Source organism: Podarcis cretensis (assembly GCF_951804945.1).
Source record: "Podarcis cretensis genome assembly, chromosome: 9".
In the NCBI taxonomy this organism is placed as follows: Eukaryota; Metazoa; Chordata; class Lepidosauria; order Squamata; family Lacertidae; genus Podarcis; species Podarcis cretensis.
The window spans coordinates 32,240,713-32,256,975 of NC_137178.1; the positions used below are offsets into that span (position 1 = coordinate 32,240,713).

At 39.4% G+C, this 16,263-nt stretch overlaps 2 protein-coding genes across 4 annotated transcripts in view; both read left to right on the forward strand.

Moving 5' to 3' along the window:
- INTU (inturned planar cell polarity protein) overlaps positions 1-2,945 on the forward strand; it is a 31,031-nt gene extending 28,086 nt beyond the window's left edge. For 2 of the 3 annotated variants that reach the window (XM_079990512.1, XM_079990511.1), the window contains exons 15-16: positions 1,482-1,636; positions 1,989-2,945. In XM_079990512.1, the coding sequence (XP_079846638.1) occupies positions 1,482-1,636; positions 1,989-2,100 (267 nt within the window). In that variant the 3' untranslated portion in view covers positions 2,101-2,945. Of the gene's footprint in view, positions 1-1,481; positions 1,637-1,988 lie in introns of those variants that run through there. The other variant, XR_013842396.1, reaches the window with a different exon arrangement.
- Positions 2,946-3,462: 517 nt separating this feature from the next.
- SLC25A31 (solute carrier family 25 member 31) lies at positions 3,463-14,350 on the forward strand. The gene is made up of 6 exons (XM_079990530.1): positions 3,463-3,805; positions 7,393-7,520; positions 10,795-10,912; positions 11,327-11,481; positions 12,538-12,663; positions 13,980-14,350. The coding sequence occupies exons 1-6, from the start codon at positions 3,589-3,591 to the stop codon at positions 14,178-14,180; spliced, it is 945 nt and encodes a 314-aa protein (XP_079846656.1). The 5' UTR covers positions 3,463-3,588; the 3' UTR covers positions 14,181-14,350.
- Positions 14,351-16,263: the final 1,913 nt, after the last annotated feature.

The window sequence follows — 16,263 nt, forward strand, 5'->3', positions numbered from 1 at the left end:
TTCGTCTAGCGGTTTTTTCGTCTTGCGAAGCAACCCTATTAGCGGATTAGCGCTATTAGCGGCTTAGCGGCTATTAGCGGCTTAGCGGCTAAGAGGCTATTAGCGGCTTAGAAAAAGGGGGGGAGCAAAAAAAATTGCAAGACTCGCAAGACGTTTTCGTCTTGCGAAGCAAGCCCATAGGGGAATTCGTCTTGCGAAGCGCATCGAAAAACGGAAAACCCTTTCGTCTAGCGGGTTTTTCGTCTTGCGAGGCATTCGTCTTGCGGGGCACCACTGTATTGTGGTCTGATGTTACACCTGAACCAGGCTGCTGCATTGTCAACTTTCTTTAATCAGGACTGCTTTAGCACAATGGTCAGTACTATATATGAAAATTAAACCTGTTTTACTATATGTATTTTTAATCTCAAATTTGATGCATGTGATTATGTCAAAAATAGACATATGCTTACATAATGTTTTAATGTAACACAGATAAAACCTTTTTTGGTGTAAGCTGAGGGCCGAACAAAGTGGATAAAATGTGATTTAAGTGAATTCTTTCAACTGCTAACTTTAGTAAGAAAATCCATCTGAGAAGTATATTTAATGATCATTTTCTTCAGTATACATATCTCCTTAGCTGTGGCACCATGCCTAGTTTTATTCTTTATGTCTGCAGCAAGGTCGCTTTGGAAGCAAACATTCAACTTCGAAGAGAAATCAGAGTAATGTTATATCTCCCAAGTCTGAAATTTTCTTTTCAATTCTAGCTGTAGCTGAGTAGACAGCTATTTCTTGGTTCATACATCACATTAAACCATAGTTTAAAACAAATTATGATTTAATGTGAAGACACATTGTGCTGATGCATGCTGCTGAAATGTACTGCACTGCCAGGAAACAAGCCAGAATCTGGATTTTTGTAATGTCTGAATCCAGCATGGTAAGACTTTTTTTAAGCCAGAACTTGCCAGAACTCAGTTCCGGCACGTCTCAAGTAGGTGCAATTGCCATTATAAGAGAACAGGGAAGTGGTAATGGTGGGTTCTGGCACCTCTTTTTATAGAAAAATAGTCCTGAGTGTGGTTGCTCTCTTCAAACAATCCATGAACAGTAACCAAGGTTTGTTCTTGTCTTACTGCTTATGGTTTGTTTGGAGAGAAACGAACAATGAGCCCATGTACAGACAGCACAAAAAGCCAGACTCTAGTTTGTTTCCTGGCATTGCAACATTAGCACTTTTCAGGAGTGTGCACCAAGTACACTGTATGGTCACATTAACCCTTAGTTAAAAACAAACTATGGTTGAATTTGATGTGTGACTTCAGCCAGTGTGGACAGCTATTTATCAAAAGGTGTAAAAACATCCTTAGTCATAACATTTCAGAAAATATTTGATCTATGTTTTATAACAGACAGTGAAAGCAAGGTTCCTATTCCTTGCTCATAATGCTAATTCAAATTTCATTGCCCATTTACTTTCTTGTTTTTCATTACAGACTAAAAAGACTACAGGTAATAGAAGTTCAGACCGCAAAAAAGCAAATTCTGGCCTACATCAAGTGAAAGAACATGGGGTGTTGTTTGAATGTTCTCCTGACAACTGGACAGACCAAAAGAAACCTCCACCAACTATAATGTACTGGGTTGTGGGGTAAGTGAGCAATAATACCCTTTTTCTGTTTTATGGACTGCCCAAATCCTCAAAACTCTGTTTTCCCAAGTTTGTAATTCAGCATCTTTTACATGGGTGGTCTTAGTCACTTCCCTAATGCAGCCATCTATTTTTAACTTTCGTACCACAAAGGATGAAAACGTAGCAGAGGATCAATTCAGTGTGCATAAATATACCTAGCAAAGAACATTTTGAAAGCTCAGCACGTACTGCTGTATAGTTATTCCATTTTTAGTTTGTTATTAAATCCTTACAAAAGCACGGACTGTTTTTAGAATAGCCTAAAGATCTTGTTCTGACACAAAGTTGGTTTTTTTTTTTTTTTTTACAGGAGACTCTTCATAGATCCCAAGCCTCGGGAGTTTTATGTCTGTTTTCATGACTCAGTTACAGAGGTTGCTGTTGAACTGGCTTTTAAGCTATCTTTTGGCTTAGCTCTGTAAATCTGTTTAGCTATACATCATAAATCTTCCAACACACTTAAGGCACACAAATAAGAATTAAATTATGGTTTTGTCCTGGATGCTCTTTGAAGTGTTCCTCTAGAATAATCTCGATGAATAACTTTTCAAATGTTTATAATAATGCATAGATGTCATCAACAGTATTCTGAGTTGACTGACTTTTCAGATTACTTGTTTTAAAAAAAACTAAGCAAGTGGTGATTTTCTTTCTACTGCCTTGCAACAAATTTTGCACGTAAGCACTGTGATCAAGAAGGGTCTGTATATGTGAACCATATGTAGATCTGTATTCTCAGAGCTGAGTTTTTTTCTTGCAAGGTTTAAAAGCTCAAAACATGTTACACTTTGCTCAAGTTAAAAATGCAGTTGGGCAGAAGCAGCGATCTGTGGGGCACTTTGTGAAAATGTGAACAGCCGTAAAGAACTCAGTTTCACACACACACTTCTGGACTTCAACTAAGGGAGTGTAATGTTTAATATATTACATAGGGTACAGAATTCTAAACATGCTATGGGATGTATTAAAGATCAGTGGGGTTGAAAAAACCCCCTGAACATTTTCTGATTTTTATCTTACACAGGGGACAGTGGGGAGGGTTGAGAGGAAAAAGACTACCTTACATTAAAGGGCTATAATATTTTATACAGTAAATGATGTTATGTATAATTATGTGAATGAATAAACATTACTTGTTATAAAGTAACATTGCCCTTATTGCAGATGCTCTGTGGCAAACATCAGAAGGAAATAACCATTTTGTTTTCAAAAACTTTGTATAAACTTTTTTATTTTATTTTTTTACAATAAAGACATATTTGCAGAACGTGCCCCCATGTATTTTTATATTCTCTCATGGGACTGTATACAACATTTCACAAGCAGCAGGCAAGTCACACAACCAGCATTTCCACTTCCCCATAAGCTCCCTATATGCACAAAAGCCTCTGCAGAAGGTTAAGGGCATCTACTTAACAGTGGGCTGGCAGAAGAATCTTGCACCATTCTCACAAGATTCCCAGTTCCCTATCTTGCCATCCAAACTTTTGTTTTTTGCTCGGCAGACAGAGCTTGAACACCTGTTAACCTTTGGTTGGAGAAACTGCGTTCGGAGGAGCCCATCGTTGTGATTCAGGCAATGTCCCTCTCCCGGTTCTTGCTTTGCTGGTTTCTAGGCCCTTGTTAGCAGAGGTTCCTATTCCTTGCTCATAATGCTAGGCCCTTGCTAACCTCCATCTCCAGGAGGCCCAGAATCTTCTTGGAGAAGGGATGCCCAGGAAGAGAGGCTCTTGTGATTGGGCGCTGCCGGGTCATGTGGCTTGAGAATGCATGCTTCTGATCCGGTTGGGGGAGGGGGACTCCATTGGCTCTTCCTGAGCAGTGGCAGTTAGAAGTGTTGCCTGGTGCTGGGGGATGCCACTTGGGGCTTCCATTTCCACCCAAACCCCTGTGCCCACCCAGTCGACAACATGCTGGCCGCAGAGGGGCAGCAGTTTTTCGACCCTGTCTCTTTCGGGAAAGACCTCATGATAGGCGGGGTGGCAGCAGCTATTTCCAAGACGGCAGTAGCGCCCATTGAGCGCGTGAAACTGCTGCTGCAGGTCCAGGCCTCGTCCAAGCAGATCCGGGCTGACCAGCAGTACAAAGGCATGGTGGACTGTTTTGTGCGCATCCCTCGGGAGCAAGGTACGTCTTCCCCAAAGAATAGGCCCTCCTCGAAGGGTTGGCGGGGTGTGAGAGCCGCAAACGTTTGCCCCTTGTTTAAATCGTGCCTCAACTGTGAACAAAATAAGTGGCAATTCTGTGTTGTGTCAAGCCCCCTCACCAGCTGCAATAAGAGGCTAATAATTCTGGCCTACCTTTTGAGGTGGTTGTAAAGATTGTGGGGAAATGTGCTATTAAGTTCTCTGAATACCTAGCACAAAACAAATACTTATTACTAATACTCTGAATAGTTTGTGTGGGTGTGTTTTCTCCAAGGCAGTATTCTAGCTTTTACATTTTTCCAATCTTTCCTTAATGGCTGTGTGCTTCCAATGAGGCCTAACTTCCATATTCCTATATTGTTTTCATTCCGACCAAACAGTTGCACGCTCCAGAGTACATAGTGCATAATATCCTTTTTACGTCCTTCTCTCCCCCCCCCCCCCAATGATTGTACCTTCCTGGCTGCTTCCACCGCGCCAGGTTTCCCTAATTCATACTGACCTATCTACACATGCAAAATTAATACAACATGCTCACATTTCAGCTAACAGGGAATATATTCACCCAGCAAGCAAGGATTTCTTCTGTAATATATACTCCTACTTCTCTAACCAACAGAAATACAAGACTCCCACTGCACCACACGTGCAGCCTGATCCTAGATACGTCTGCTTGGAGCTAAGCCCCACCAAGTTCAGTGGGACTTATTCCCAGGTCATTGCATAGCATAGAAACTTAATTTGACTTCCTGGAATAATAGTTGAAGATCTCATAGGTGGTTATCTTTCTCCAAATAATTATTATAACATTGTACACTGACCTGTACCATGTATTTTTGTGCAGCTACTCTATTTATGCTGAATTCTAAGGGTGTTTTGTACAAAGGTTTATATTTTTAAATTACAATTGTCAGTGTAAGCAGTTCTTTGTGTTTATGGATTCCACTACAGTGCTGATTTGATTAGGAAAGTAGCAAATCTAAAACTACAAGTCCACTAAACAACTAGTTCCAAGTACCTCCATATACCTTTAATTCAATAGGCATGGCATCTGTTTCCTTGCTATGTGTATATAGTGTTAATGTGCACTAAATCTGTAGTTTAGCATGTCTTCAGTGTCTGTTTTACCAGCAAAATATTTAGCCTGGCTTATTTGGAGCCCACATCATGAAACAAAGATTCTGAGCATTTTAGCTGCAGTTCTAAACCACTTTTATTAAGAAATGTTTTACTGAACTCCGCAGGACATACCAGACCAATCTGTGTAGAACTAGACTGCTAGTGTTTGGGTAGTAAGGTGAAATAGGACAATACAAATGTGTTATCCCTAAATGTGAAGTGAGCTTTTGGACCTAGTAAAGGAATATGTATCTTGAAGATATTTCAAAACAATTGGCAGTTCTTACCATGGCTTGATGACTCTCAAACTGTGATACCTTTGTGCATTTAACTTGAAACATTTGGTTCCCGTTTTAGAGTTATTTTACATGATAGAAGATGTTCTTCTGAGAATGAATGCCTTCGTTGTCTTCGTTTAAACACTACAGATTGAAGGTTGTCATATTAAATGTTGGGCGCAATCTAAAATTTGTTCTATAAGTTGAATGAAATATGGATTACCAACTGCTCAGACTTTTATTTTCCATGTCATTCAGTTACATAACTTTAATAAAATATGAACACAAAAATGAACATAATTATCTACTATTCTTCATCAAATGTTGAAAGTATGCCCTTCATTTATGGTCTGCCAAGCTACTGAATAAAACAGGAAACATGCCCTGCTTGCTCCTATTAGCAAAAACATTAGTTTTAACTTTCTTCATGACTATCTTTTGCACTCCTGTCTTGACAGCCACTGATCTTGGAAGCAATACTTTCCTCATCACTTTAAATTTAAATACTTGGTCCTGCAGTGTAAGCCCTCTCCTTACAACTTGTACTGAACTGCAGTGGTCACAACAGTAAAGATCTTTCATCGTACTGAATGTTTGCAGAAGCCTTGTTTTCCATCAGAATATATAGAGTGCCCGTTACTGATTGCCATTATTTACCTTGGTGCCTGCAATTGCAACACTTTCCCATCCTTTGACTACTTTTTGTCTTTTTGAACAGATCTTACTTGCATGTTAAACTCATTTTCCACGGATCTAAACTCATCCTGTAAAATTGCCCTCTTTGACCTAACCAAGATTCTCAGATCTTTCCAATAATTTTTCCTCCCTCCTCCTCCCTTCCAGTTAACTGGTGTCCACAAGCTTTCGTATTGTTTGGCTTCATGCTCCTTTTCAGCTCTCTTTACATTCCTGCAGTGAGACCTTGGCTTCTGGGGTCCTCAACATTTCCATTTGTCCCTTTGTTCAACTTTTCCTGTTCTCAAATGCTGCTCTTTTTATGTGGTATTTCCTCTTGAAATACATATGTAGTTTAATTCAAGTCTGCCTATCTCCCTTTCTTTTGCCTCTTCAGATCTTCCTCAAAGCCTAGTTTTGCCTTCACTTTCCCCAGCTCTCAGCAAAACTCTTCCTCCAAAATAATTCCTTTTGTTGATCTAGTTTTCACTTAGTAAGGCACTAATACACTGCATGACCTGAGTCTTAGCAAGATCACCTGAGCCTGAAGAGCACAGTGGTCAGAATGTCTAAAATAATTTTTGTTGCATGCCTCCAATGTACTGCAAAACCAAGTCCACCACTCCTTATTAAAATGGGTTTAGCACCCCCTCTGGTGGTGAAAACATAACCTAAAAAACAGCTGTACAGTACAGTACAGTACTATTTTACTAAGACTAGGTTGTATATTTGATGGCGATCAAACATACAGATTTAGCATGCTTTACCATCACATGGGTGGCACTGTGGGTTAAACCACAGAGCCTAGGACTTGCCGATCAGAAGGTTGGCGGTTCGAATCCCTGTGACGGGGTGAGCTCCCGTTGCTCGGTCCCAGCTCCTGCCAACCTAGCAGTTCGAAAGCGCGCCAAAGTGCAAGTAGATAAATAGGTACTGCTCCGGCGGGAAGGTAAACAGCATTTCCGTGCGCTGCTCTGGCTCAGCAGAAGCGGCTGGCCACATGACCCAGAAGCTCTACGCCGGCTCCCTTGGCCAATAAAGCAAGATGAGCACCGCAACCCCAGAGTCGGCCATGACTGGACCTAATGGTCAGGGGTCCCTTTACCTATACCTTTACCTTACCATCACAGTGTGCTTTCTATTTCCTGCTGTTTATTTGCTAACTCTGGCTCTTTAAAGGATTAATAGCATCCAGCTTACTGCTATCGATGATCTGAGCTTCCGTTTTTTCCAGGGTTTGCATCTCTCTCTGCTTTTTAAAAAATCAGTACTGAGACAGTTGTACATAATTATAGGGGAGCTAGATTTGAGGTGAAAGAATTGGATGACCACTACACATTGAACTCTTTATGGATTCACTTATATTCACTTATTCCACAAGTACCATTTCAAACATATTAATAGGTCCAAGTCCAGTACACAGAAACATGTAGTTATACAACAGAAACAATTTAAGATCATGTCAACTGTACATTTTTTAATCTTCTGTCTGTAGGATTTGCCAGCTTCTGGCGTGGCAATCTTGCCAATGTTATCCGGTACTTCCCAACTCAAGCCCTAAACTTTGCTTTTAAGGACAAATACAAGCAGATTTTCATGGCTGGAGTGGATAAAGATAAACAGGTAAATGTGGTCTAACATTTTGTTTATTGCTGATGTGTCCAAAACCATTTTGCTTGGTCCAAACATGAAGAAATTGGGATATCCTTTTGAATTATTAATTATTAATAGTATACAGTATTATACAGTACAGAATTATTAATAGTATACAGTACATTTCAATAGGTGGTGTATTAAAGAGGCATTGGGATTTGTATTTAAGAAAAAAAGCTAATATGAGTAATTGCGTGAACAATATTAATGCCCATCATATGTGACAAGTGGGACTTGTAATAAAATGTTCAGGGTTACTACCAACTCTTTTCCAGGATACTTCATTCCTGCTCTCCTCCCTACAAGTAGGCCAGTGCCCCAAAGTTACTGTGCATAGTCCTCATTGGGATATTTTGGGGCTACATCTTAAGAGTTTTTACTGTGATTTTTGTTTTTGTACTTCTGCAAACCTTGGAGTTCACTGAAGCCTGCTGATACCTCCTCTTGTTTGTGAATGGTGCTATTTGAGCAATGCAAGTCTGTACTCTGAAGAATGAGTTTATTGGTGTAGGATGTTTCTACTTGAAGCTCAGTATCATGCTATTTACAAAGACATTCTTTATCTGAATTAGGCCTTAAAAGAAAAAAAAAGTCCAGCTGGTACTTTAAGCCAAAATGAAAAAAGCAATTGCTCTTGGTAAATGGAGCAAACAATCCTCTCACTGAATCCTGGAGCTCTCCAAACCTGTTCGACTTGACCAGTCGCATGGTATGCAGAGGCGTAAATCAGCAGTTTGGAAATGGTTTTCTGTTAATAGCACTGATGGCACTGACTGTTCCCCAGCTATGCGTTTTTTGATCTGTAAAGGTAGATGCATGTATTTTCAAAGGACACCATCAGAGTGCAGAGCTGCCTCCTTCGAAAGGAATACTGAAAAGGCAGTCTTTAAGGGCAGGTTTACACATCACTGTTGCTCATCACTCTGTGACTGCAGCATAACATGAAAATTTGTGCATGTGAAAGTGCCATTGCAAATCAAGCTCTATATTTAAAAAAAAAAGAAAAATCAGTGGATACAGTTCACACATTCAGCAACAGGACTAGTTCAGATATTTGTTTGGGCTGCTACCCCCCCCCAAAAAAAAAACCAAAAAAAAAACCACACTCATGCACAGTAATGTGTGAGGCCGTGATTTCAACATCAAAATGAAGTGTGAGGTGGCACTGCACTTTACACAGAATTTTTAGGCCCTGTTGTAGCTGTGGAAATTACTGCTGTCTGTTTCTGATTCATATCGTTCCCATATGCATGGGAGCATTTCTTATGGAGCAAAATAAATGTGTGAATTGATCCCAAGTGATGGGGATTTTGTGAATCAGCTTAAAGAGGGCACCCAACCCTACTTGATCCGCTTCCCTGGCTATGCCTCCCCAGTTGTGATAGATACTTTAAACTGAGGTTTGGTAGGAACCTCAAGGTTTGCGACTTGGAGAGGCGATCCAGGAGTGCTCTGCCGGGAGTCACGTAGGATCGAGGGGGGTTCACACGGGCACGTTAAGGGCCCATTTGATGTGGAGAGCGGTCATTGTGAATCATCCCTAGCATTCCACAGTTTGAGAAGGGGGTTCGAACAACATACAATCACCTCAGCAACACAAAAAGGCTGTTATATGCCATATAATATACTATATATGTATTTTGGGGACATCTTTTATTGCTATGTAATCTTTGTTTGATACTGTCATGGGATTTTTAAGGGGATTTTTTTCTAACAAGCTGGTTCATTTTCTTTCCTGCCAATGCCTTCTGCATTGCCAGAAGCTTACTGTCTAAAGCACCTGGTACTATTTAATGCTTAATGACCATTTACACATACCCTGCATTTGGATTTAATACCTTGCATTGCATGCTCATTTTCTGTCAGTATTACCGGTATATAAATTCATATATAAGCCATTTCAGTTTTAAAGCTCTGAAAGAACATGAAATACATCTTGACATACCTTGTGATATAAATGCTCCAAAGGGTAAAAGTCTTTTTGATTTTTTATATTATCATACTGTTGTATTTTCAAATAAATAGTTTCAACAATGTGTGTCTTGAATATTGAAGTTCCCATCTAGCTTAAGTTAGTTGTGTGTAATAACTCCCATTGAAACTGTAAAGTTGTAAATGCCAGTACCCAAAGATTCTGGGTCATATTTAACTAAGTTAAGGGTAGACCCGTTTAAATTAGGCCCATTAATTTTAATAGGTCTACTTCGATAAAACTCAGTTGACTACCACTCAACCTTCCCCCAAAATGTAAAGAAACCAAAAAAATCTTCTACTTCAAAACACAACCTTAACCTAGTTATTCAAAAATAACTTGTGGCACCATAAATACTAAATATTCTATTATGGCAGAAGCCTTTGTAGACCACAGTCTACTTCATCAGATACATGAAGTGTTAATCCTGAGTTACTAATAATAATAATAATAATAATAATAATAATAATAATAATATTAAAAATTTTATTTATATCCCGCCCTCCCCAGCCAAAGCCGGGCTCAGGGTGGCTAACAACAATAAAATAGTGCAACATTATAAAAACAATTCATTATAAATGTGTGTATAAATAGATACACACACACATGGGGAAGGGGAGAAGGTAAACAATGTGGTCACAGGTAAATGAAATGCAGTAAGTACAGTGACAGTGATAATTGCATAATTTAATTTGGTCATTCATACAACAGTTGAGGGTTACACAGACATCCTGGCGTTGGTAAACCAATTATCATGAGTGTAATAATTTTTAAAAAACAACTTTATCCTGCTTCAAACTACAGGTTTGAGACTACACTGAACCTCTTGATGAATTATAATTCACTGGTTTCATCTTTCTGCCTCCGTTTGAAGTTCCTTTGTTACTCAATTTTCATGGCATAATTTGTGTTGGGATGGATTTTGTGAAAGAGCCTCAGGTTGTCTAAAATTTGTTTTACACACAAGCCAAGTTTCACCACCAAGTCTTGAGTTTGGTGTGCCCTTTGCAATGCAAGTTGTGGATTTTCTCATGGGAATTTGCAAGAGGAAACTCCATCTTGAATTCCCTCAACTAAAATGTTGCCGTCAAATCTAAGTTCCATAGGACACTGTTGATTTGCTTATATTCAAGCATCACCTTGGGAATGTAAAAAATACAGTAATTTCAGGCTTGTGTCATCGCACCATTGTTTCAGGTATTTGTAAAAATAAAATAAAATTGAGGATTGTTACAAACCCTGTTTTTGAACTCAGCAGTTTTTCCTTTTCAGTTCGGGAGGTGGTTTGTTTCAAATCTGGCTTCTGGTGGAGCAGCTGGAGCAACTTCATTGTGTGTGGTATATCCATTAGACTTTGCACGGACCCGGTTAGGTGCTGACATTGGAAAAGGTAAGAGCTTCATCTTCATATTTTAAGGGTTATGCGCTGAGACTAGCAGTTTGTGTTCCTGCCTTCTTTGTGGTGGTGCCACAGTTTATGGAGCTCCCTTCCTAGAAATATGGATTTGTTCCCTCCATTACCATCATTTTGATGTAACCTGGGGGGGGGGGGGATTTCAACCCAACTGTTTAGTATGTGATGGGTAGTTGGTTTTCAGCAGCTGAAAATTGTTGTATTTATTTTGAAAAATGTTTTTCATGATATTTTACCTGTTGTATGGCTCCTTATATGGCTCCCTGGGCTCCTTTGTGAAGAAGGACAGGATAAAAAAATGAATTAATAGTAATAGTTCCCCTGTTCATTGTGGGGAATGCTTAGAGCTAAAGTGCTCCCCTAGTTTTGTTATTTCTTCTTTCATTTTAGGTATGGAAGAGCGACAGTTCAAAGGCCTCGCTGACTGTATTGGTAAAATTGCAAAAAAAGATGGCATTACCGGCCTATATCAAGGATTTGGTGTTTCAGTACAGGGGATCATTGTATATCGGGCATCCTATTTTGGATGTTACGACACCATAAAAGTAAGTTTTCTCATCAAACTCACCCTTTCCCATTTAAAAAAAGGATTATTTGTCACCTTTATTATGGATGCATTTTACAGTATTTATCCTATCAGTTAAGATATTATTAATCCTATTGCAGAAACAGAGACCTAAGACTTAAAGATAAAAAGACATGCCCAATTTGGTTTGTATTCCTTTAGTTTGTTATTATTTTATAAATTTAATAAATCTACTACATGATCCGGAGGAGCTCTGTGGTTACCTAATGGTCGATGATAACACTTGTTTTACAGCGAATTATTTCTACACATTTATTCATCCCAATTTGCTAATTGGTTCCTGAAGCCCAAAGGTCTGATGCAATATGATGCTCCTTTGCTCACAATGGCTGCCCTGTTGATTTAAAAGGAGAAAGCAAGTTGACTGTTAAATTGGGCAGCCCTTACGATCAAGATCTCAGTGTATTCATTGGACATGGGGATGCTCATATGTACGGATAAAACATTTTATACTATTTAGTTAATTAATGTGACTCACAGATGAATCCTGTGCATTTTTATTTAGAAGTAAATCTCTTGTGATTTCCTGCTACAGAAACAGCTTTTAAGCTCTAAGGAATGCTAACCAGGCTCCTGGACAGTCTCGTTCGGACTGCGAGAGATCTTGCAGGAGCCTCCCAGAGCCCGCGTGAGACTTTCCCAAAGCCCAGTAAGCAAGTCTGAGAGCCTAAAAGCTCTCTGTCTTGTGTGTCTTTAATTTGTGTGATATCAGCTGGCCAGCTGCAAAGCGTGTAAAGCTGCAATCGCATAAGTTAAATGTGCTTAAGTTGCAATCTTAATATATGTTATTTGCTTCCTCCCCCCAAAAAATCATTTGGCTTGTTTGCCATATGTAAAGCGTAAAATAAAAGGAGAAAAGAATGTTTCCAGTTACACTGACCATGTAAAATAATCCATTCAAAATACAATGCACTTAGGAAATTCTGAACCAATATAATGATTTGACAGCATCTGCTTTTCCATTTAGATTCTCAAGATACCCCAGTGAATTCTTATTTCTCTTTTCTCTTCTTAGGGAATGTTGCCAAATCCAAAAGAAACACCATTTGTCGTATCTTTTGCAATAGCTCAAGCTGTGACTGTATTTTCTGGCATACTGTCATACCCCTTTGACACTGTCAGAAGACGCATGATGATGCAGGTAAACGACATATACTTGCTAGTGTCTAAGCATGGGAGGCCTATCTAGAAGGGCAACTGGGGTAGAGTCCGGGGGGGGGGGATTCTAGGAGGGGAAATATTAAAAATTTCAAAGCTACACTCTTCTCCTGTCCCCCACTGACATCCTTCAATTTGCATTTGCAGAGGCTCCTGCAGCTATTTTTATCAATCAGCTAATTGCACAGCATAGCATATCACATATAACAGGTGCTATCACCAGGACCCTCTCAGGTGGGGAGGGGAAGCATTTCCCTGGGTATGTGGACCCTACATTTTGACCACAGATTTGTGTGGTTGCCCAGCTGGCTAGTCAGAAACATGTATTTGCCTGTTGATGTGCTGAGCAAACCAGGTGATTTTCCTTTTTCATGATTTAATTTCAAAGCAACAGTGTGTGTGTGTGTGTGTTAAGAGAAATACATTTATTTTTATTCTTTTCCTGTTGGGAGTAAGGGGGCAGTAACCACCCTGTTGTTGCCCTGTGGTGCTCTGTCGTGTGCTTTCTTGAAGGTCTGCTGTGTATTTCAACAATGTGGGTCTGCCTGACAGCTGTTTTATTTGCAAAAAGAAAAACAACTTATGTAATTTTATGTAATCTTCCTTCTGGATTTTTTTTTTCAACATTAGAGACTTTTGAAAAGGAAGTATGCCAATTTGGAAGTGAGAGAAATTAATTTTTTATATCTTACAGATTTATATGGAATACTATTTGACTGTCTCAATATAAATATCTATCTTAAAAAATAGATTAAGAAAATTAAATTCTCCAGTGTAAACATTTTGATGCAAACACATTTTTTAAAATATCTATCAAAAAAACCATACTACCAACTTTGGGGAAATCTAAACACTTCTAGATTGGTACTTGTCGATGTTGGTGATGGGGGTGGGGAACCATGTGAAGTTCAACGAAAAGGCAGTGAAGAACAATGTTCCAAAAATATGCTTCAGACATTATCCAAGAATCAGCATGCTTCAAAACACCCTGAGGAATGACATGACCTTGTTTAACTCTGAAGCTTAAAGAAACATCACAAGAAGATCACAGACTTGCTAAATTTAGCTGCAGAGAACTACATCAGGGAAGCATTTACTCATTAAGGTTCTTATATTGAAACAGAGATAAAATTAGTGAGAGGTGTTTCTAGACTTATAATTACAAAAATGCCTAATACTATATATCAGACCCTAGACTGAAAATTATAAAAATACCAAATGCCAGATTAGTCCCTTGCCACATAGTAAGCATGTACGTTTTCCAAACATCTGTCTTTGTTTAAAATTATTTTAACACAGAGTGGAGAGGCTGAACGTCAGTACAAAGGAACCATTGACTGCTTTTTCAAGATATACAACCAGGAAGGATTAAATGCCTTTTTTCGGGGAGCCTTTTCAAATGTACTTCGTGGGACAGGCGGTGCCTTGGTGTTGGTCCTATATGACAAAATTAAGGAGTTTCTTAATATTGATCCATCAATAGGCCGATCATCTGACTAAAGTCACTGATAATAGTCACCTGTCCCTACTGTTAAAAATGTCATTCATTATTATATGATGAGTACTGTAAGAACAATCAAAAGTTTTGCACGGGTCTGCTAATCATTTACACTAATGATTTGAAGGCAGCTAAAGCGTGATTTGTTTCCTTTCATAAAGAGTTGCATTTACTTGTTTTTGTGTGTGTGCATTCCTTTCAAATGCCTGGCTTTCGTTTTTTCACTTGTATTTGTTGTGTCACTCATTTTCATTACCAAGTCAAAACCAAGGTTGCTGCTATTTTCATCTAACAATTGGGCAACTTATAGTGACAAAACCATGTTGAGTTCATGAATGAGCTGAGGTTGGAACCTAGATTTCCATGAGGCAAGGTCAGCACCAGTCACTAGAGAGCATTGGGGAACATGCAGCCCTCCAAGATGTCCAAATTTTCTTCAGCCCAAACCAGCATGGCCAATGATCAGAGATAATAGGAGTTGTAGTCCCACAACATCTGGAGGGCCACAGATTCCCTATCCATGCACCAGATTTTAGATTTTTTTAATTAGTGCAATCAGAAATGAGGTGCTTTTCCTGACAAGACACACATCCGTCTGTTTTTATGAGGCAGTTTAATATCCACAGCCATCAAGGTAGCAGAGCTCTTGCAAAAGTTGTAATTTTCAAATCTTTAACTCCACACTAATCCCTTCCAAGTTAATAGAATTGCTCTGGTGTAAATTACAGCAATGTGGAGGAAAGCAAATGGCTATGAATAGATGTAGCTTATGGTACTTACTAGACAGCTTGCTTGCATACGTATTTATAGCACTTCTATCCGGCCTTTTGCCAAATAGCCTTAAGGCGGCTAACAATGTGAAGTAGTAAGATGCAATAAACATAACAACAAGAGATAGCTAACTAAAACAGCAGATAAAACAATAGAGAGGTAATTAGAAACTCAGATAAAAACAACATAAACAGAAATGAGAATAAACTATGAGTCATTAAAGGCACAAAGAACATGACAAACTTCGACACTTAAAAGATTACAAAGAAGGTGCCAGGAAGATATGCCTGAGAAGGGAGTTGCCCTTCTCTCTAGTAGCCACATGCCTACTGTGGTTGGGCCCCCAAAAGAAGGGCCTTAGAAAAAGATCTGTCTGGTTCATGTGGAAGAAGACAGTCCTTTAGATATCCCTGCCATGGAGTATAAAGAGCAAAAACAGCACTTGAGCCCATAAACAAGCAAAGTGGGAGCCAGTGAAAAATCTATTCATACTGAAGTGATGTATCCTTAGAAGTTAGCTTCAGTAAATAGTCTAGAGATGGCATTCTGCACCAGTTGAAGCTTCCATGGTGCTTTTCAGAGGCAGCTTTACAAGTGGTGTGTTACAGTATTGTAACCCGGGTGTTACCAGTCTGAGGACAGGCCAGAGGACATTAGAGAACATGCCTTGAATAATTTGAGAAAGAGTTGAAAGCTACTATCATTTAGTCACACCCAAGAAAACGACATTGATTTGCCCAGCTTGATATGTAACCCTGACCGACCTTGGGGATATACAAAACAACATTTGACCGTTAAGTCAATGTGAAATCAAGGCTGGTTGGGTTCCCACTCCTTCACCAAATCAAATGTAAAAAAGCACTCAGGGTTGCCAGCTGAATGGCTGACTTCCACCACCTTGAAATAGAAAATTAAGGAAGGAAAAAAAAATCTACTTCTCATTCAACAGATGGTGGGAGTGTGTTAATTCTTATACTACTAGCCAACAAGCTTGCAGGAGAATCCTTTCCCCTGGTGCATTCCTTTCACGCTTGCAGAATAAACCTGCGGCGATAACAGATGCTCAGTTGGCAGCACCCTGAAAGCGTGTTTCAGAGAGGACAAAACTACAGTCGTTTCAGTATGCCATGTTTCCATATGCCTACTTTCAGAGGAAGCCCAAAAGAGGTCTTGGAAGATGGGGTTTAGGTGATGGCACTCTTGTTCCTCCTGGAAATAATGGGTCATTATTTCCTGTTCCATCATTTAGAAAGCCACAAGGTTCTCTGACATGAAAGGTGGTAGATCTGCAGAAGAATCTAGCAGAGCAGAGGT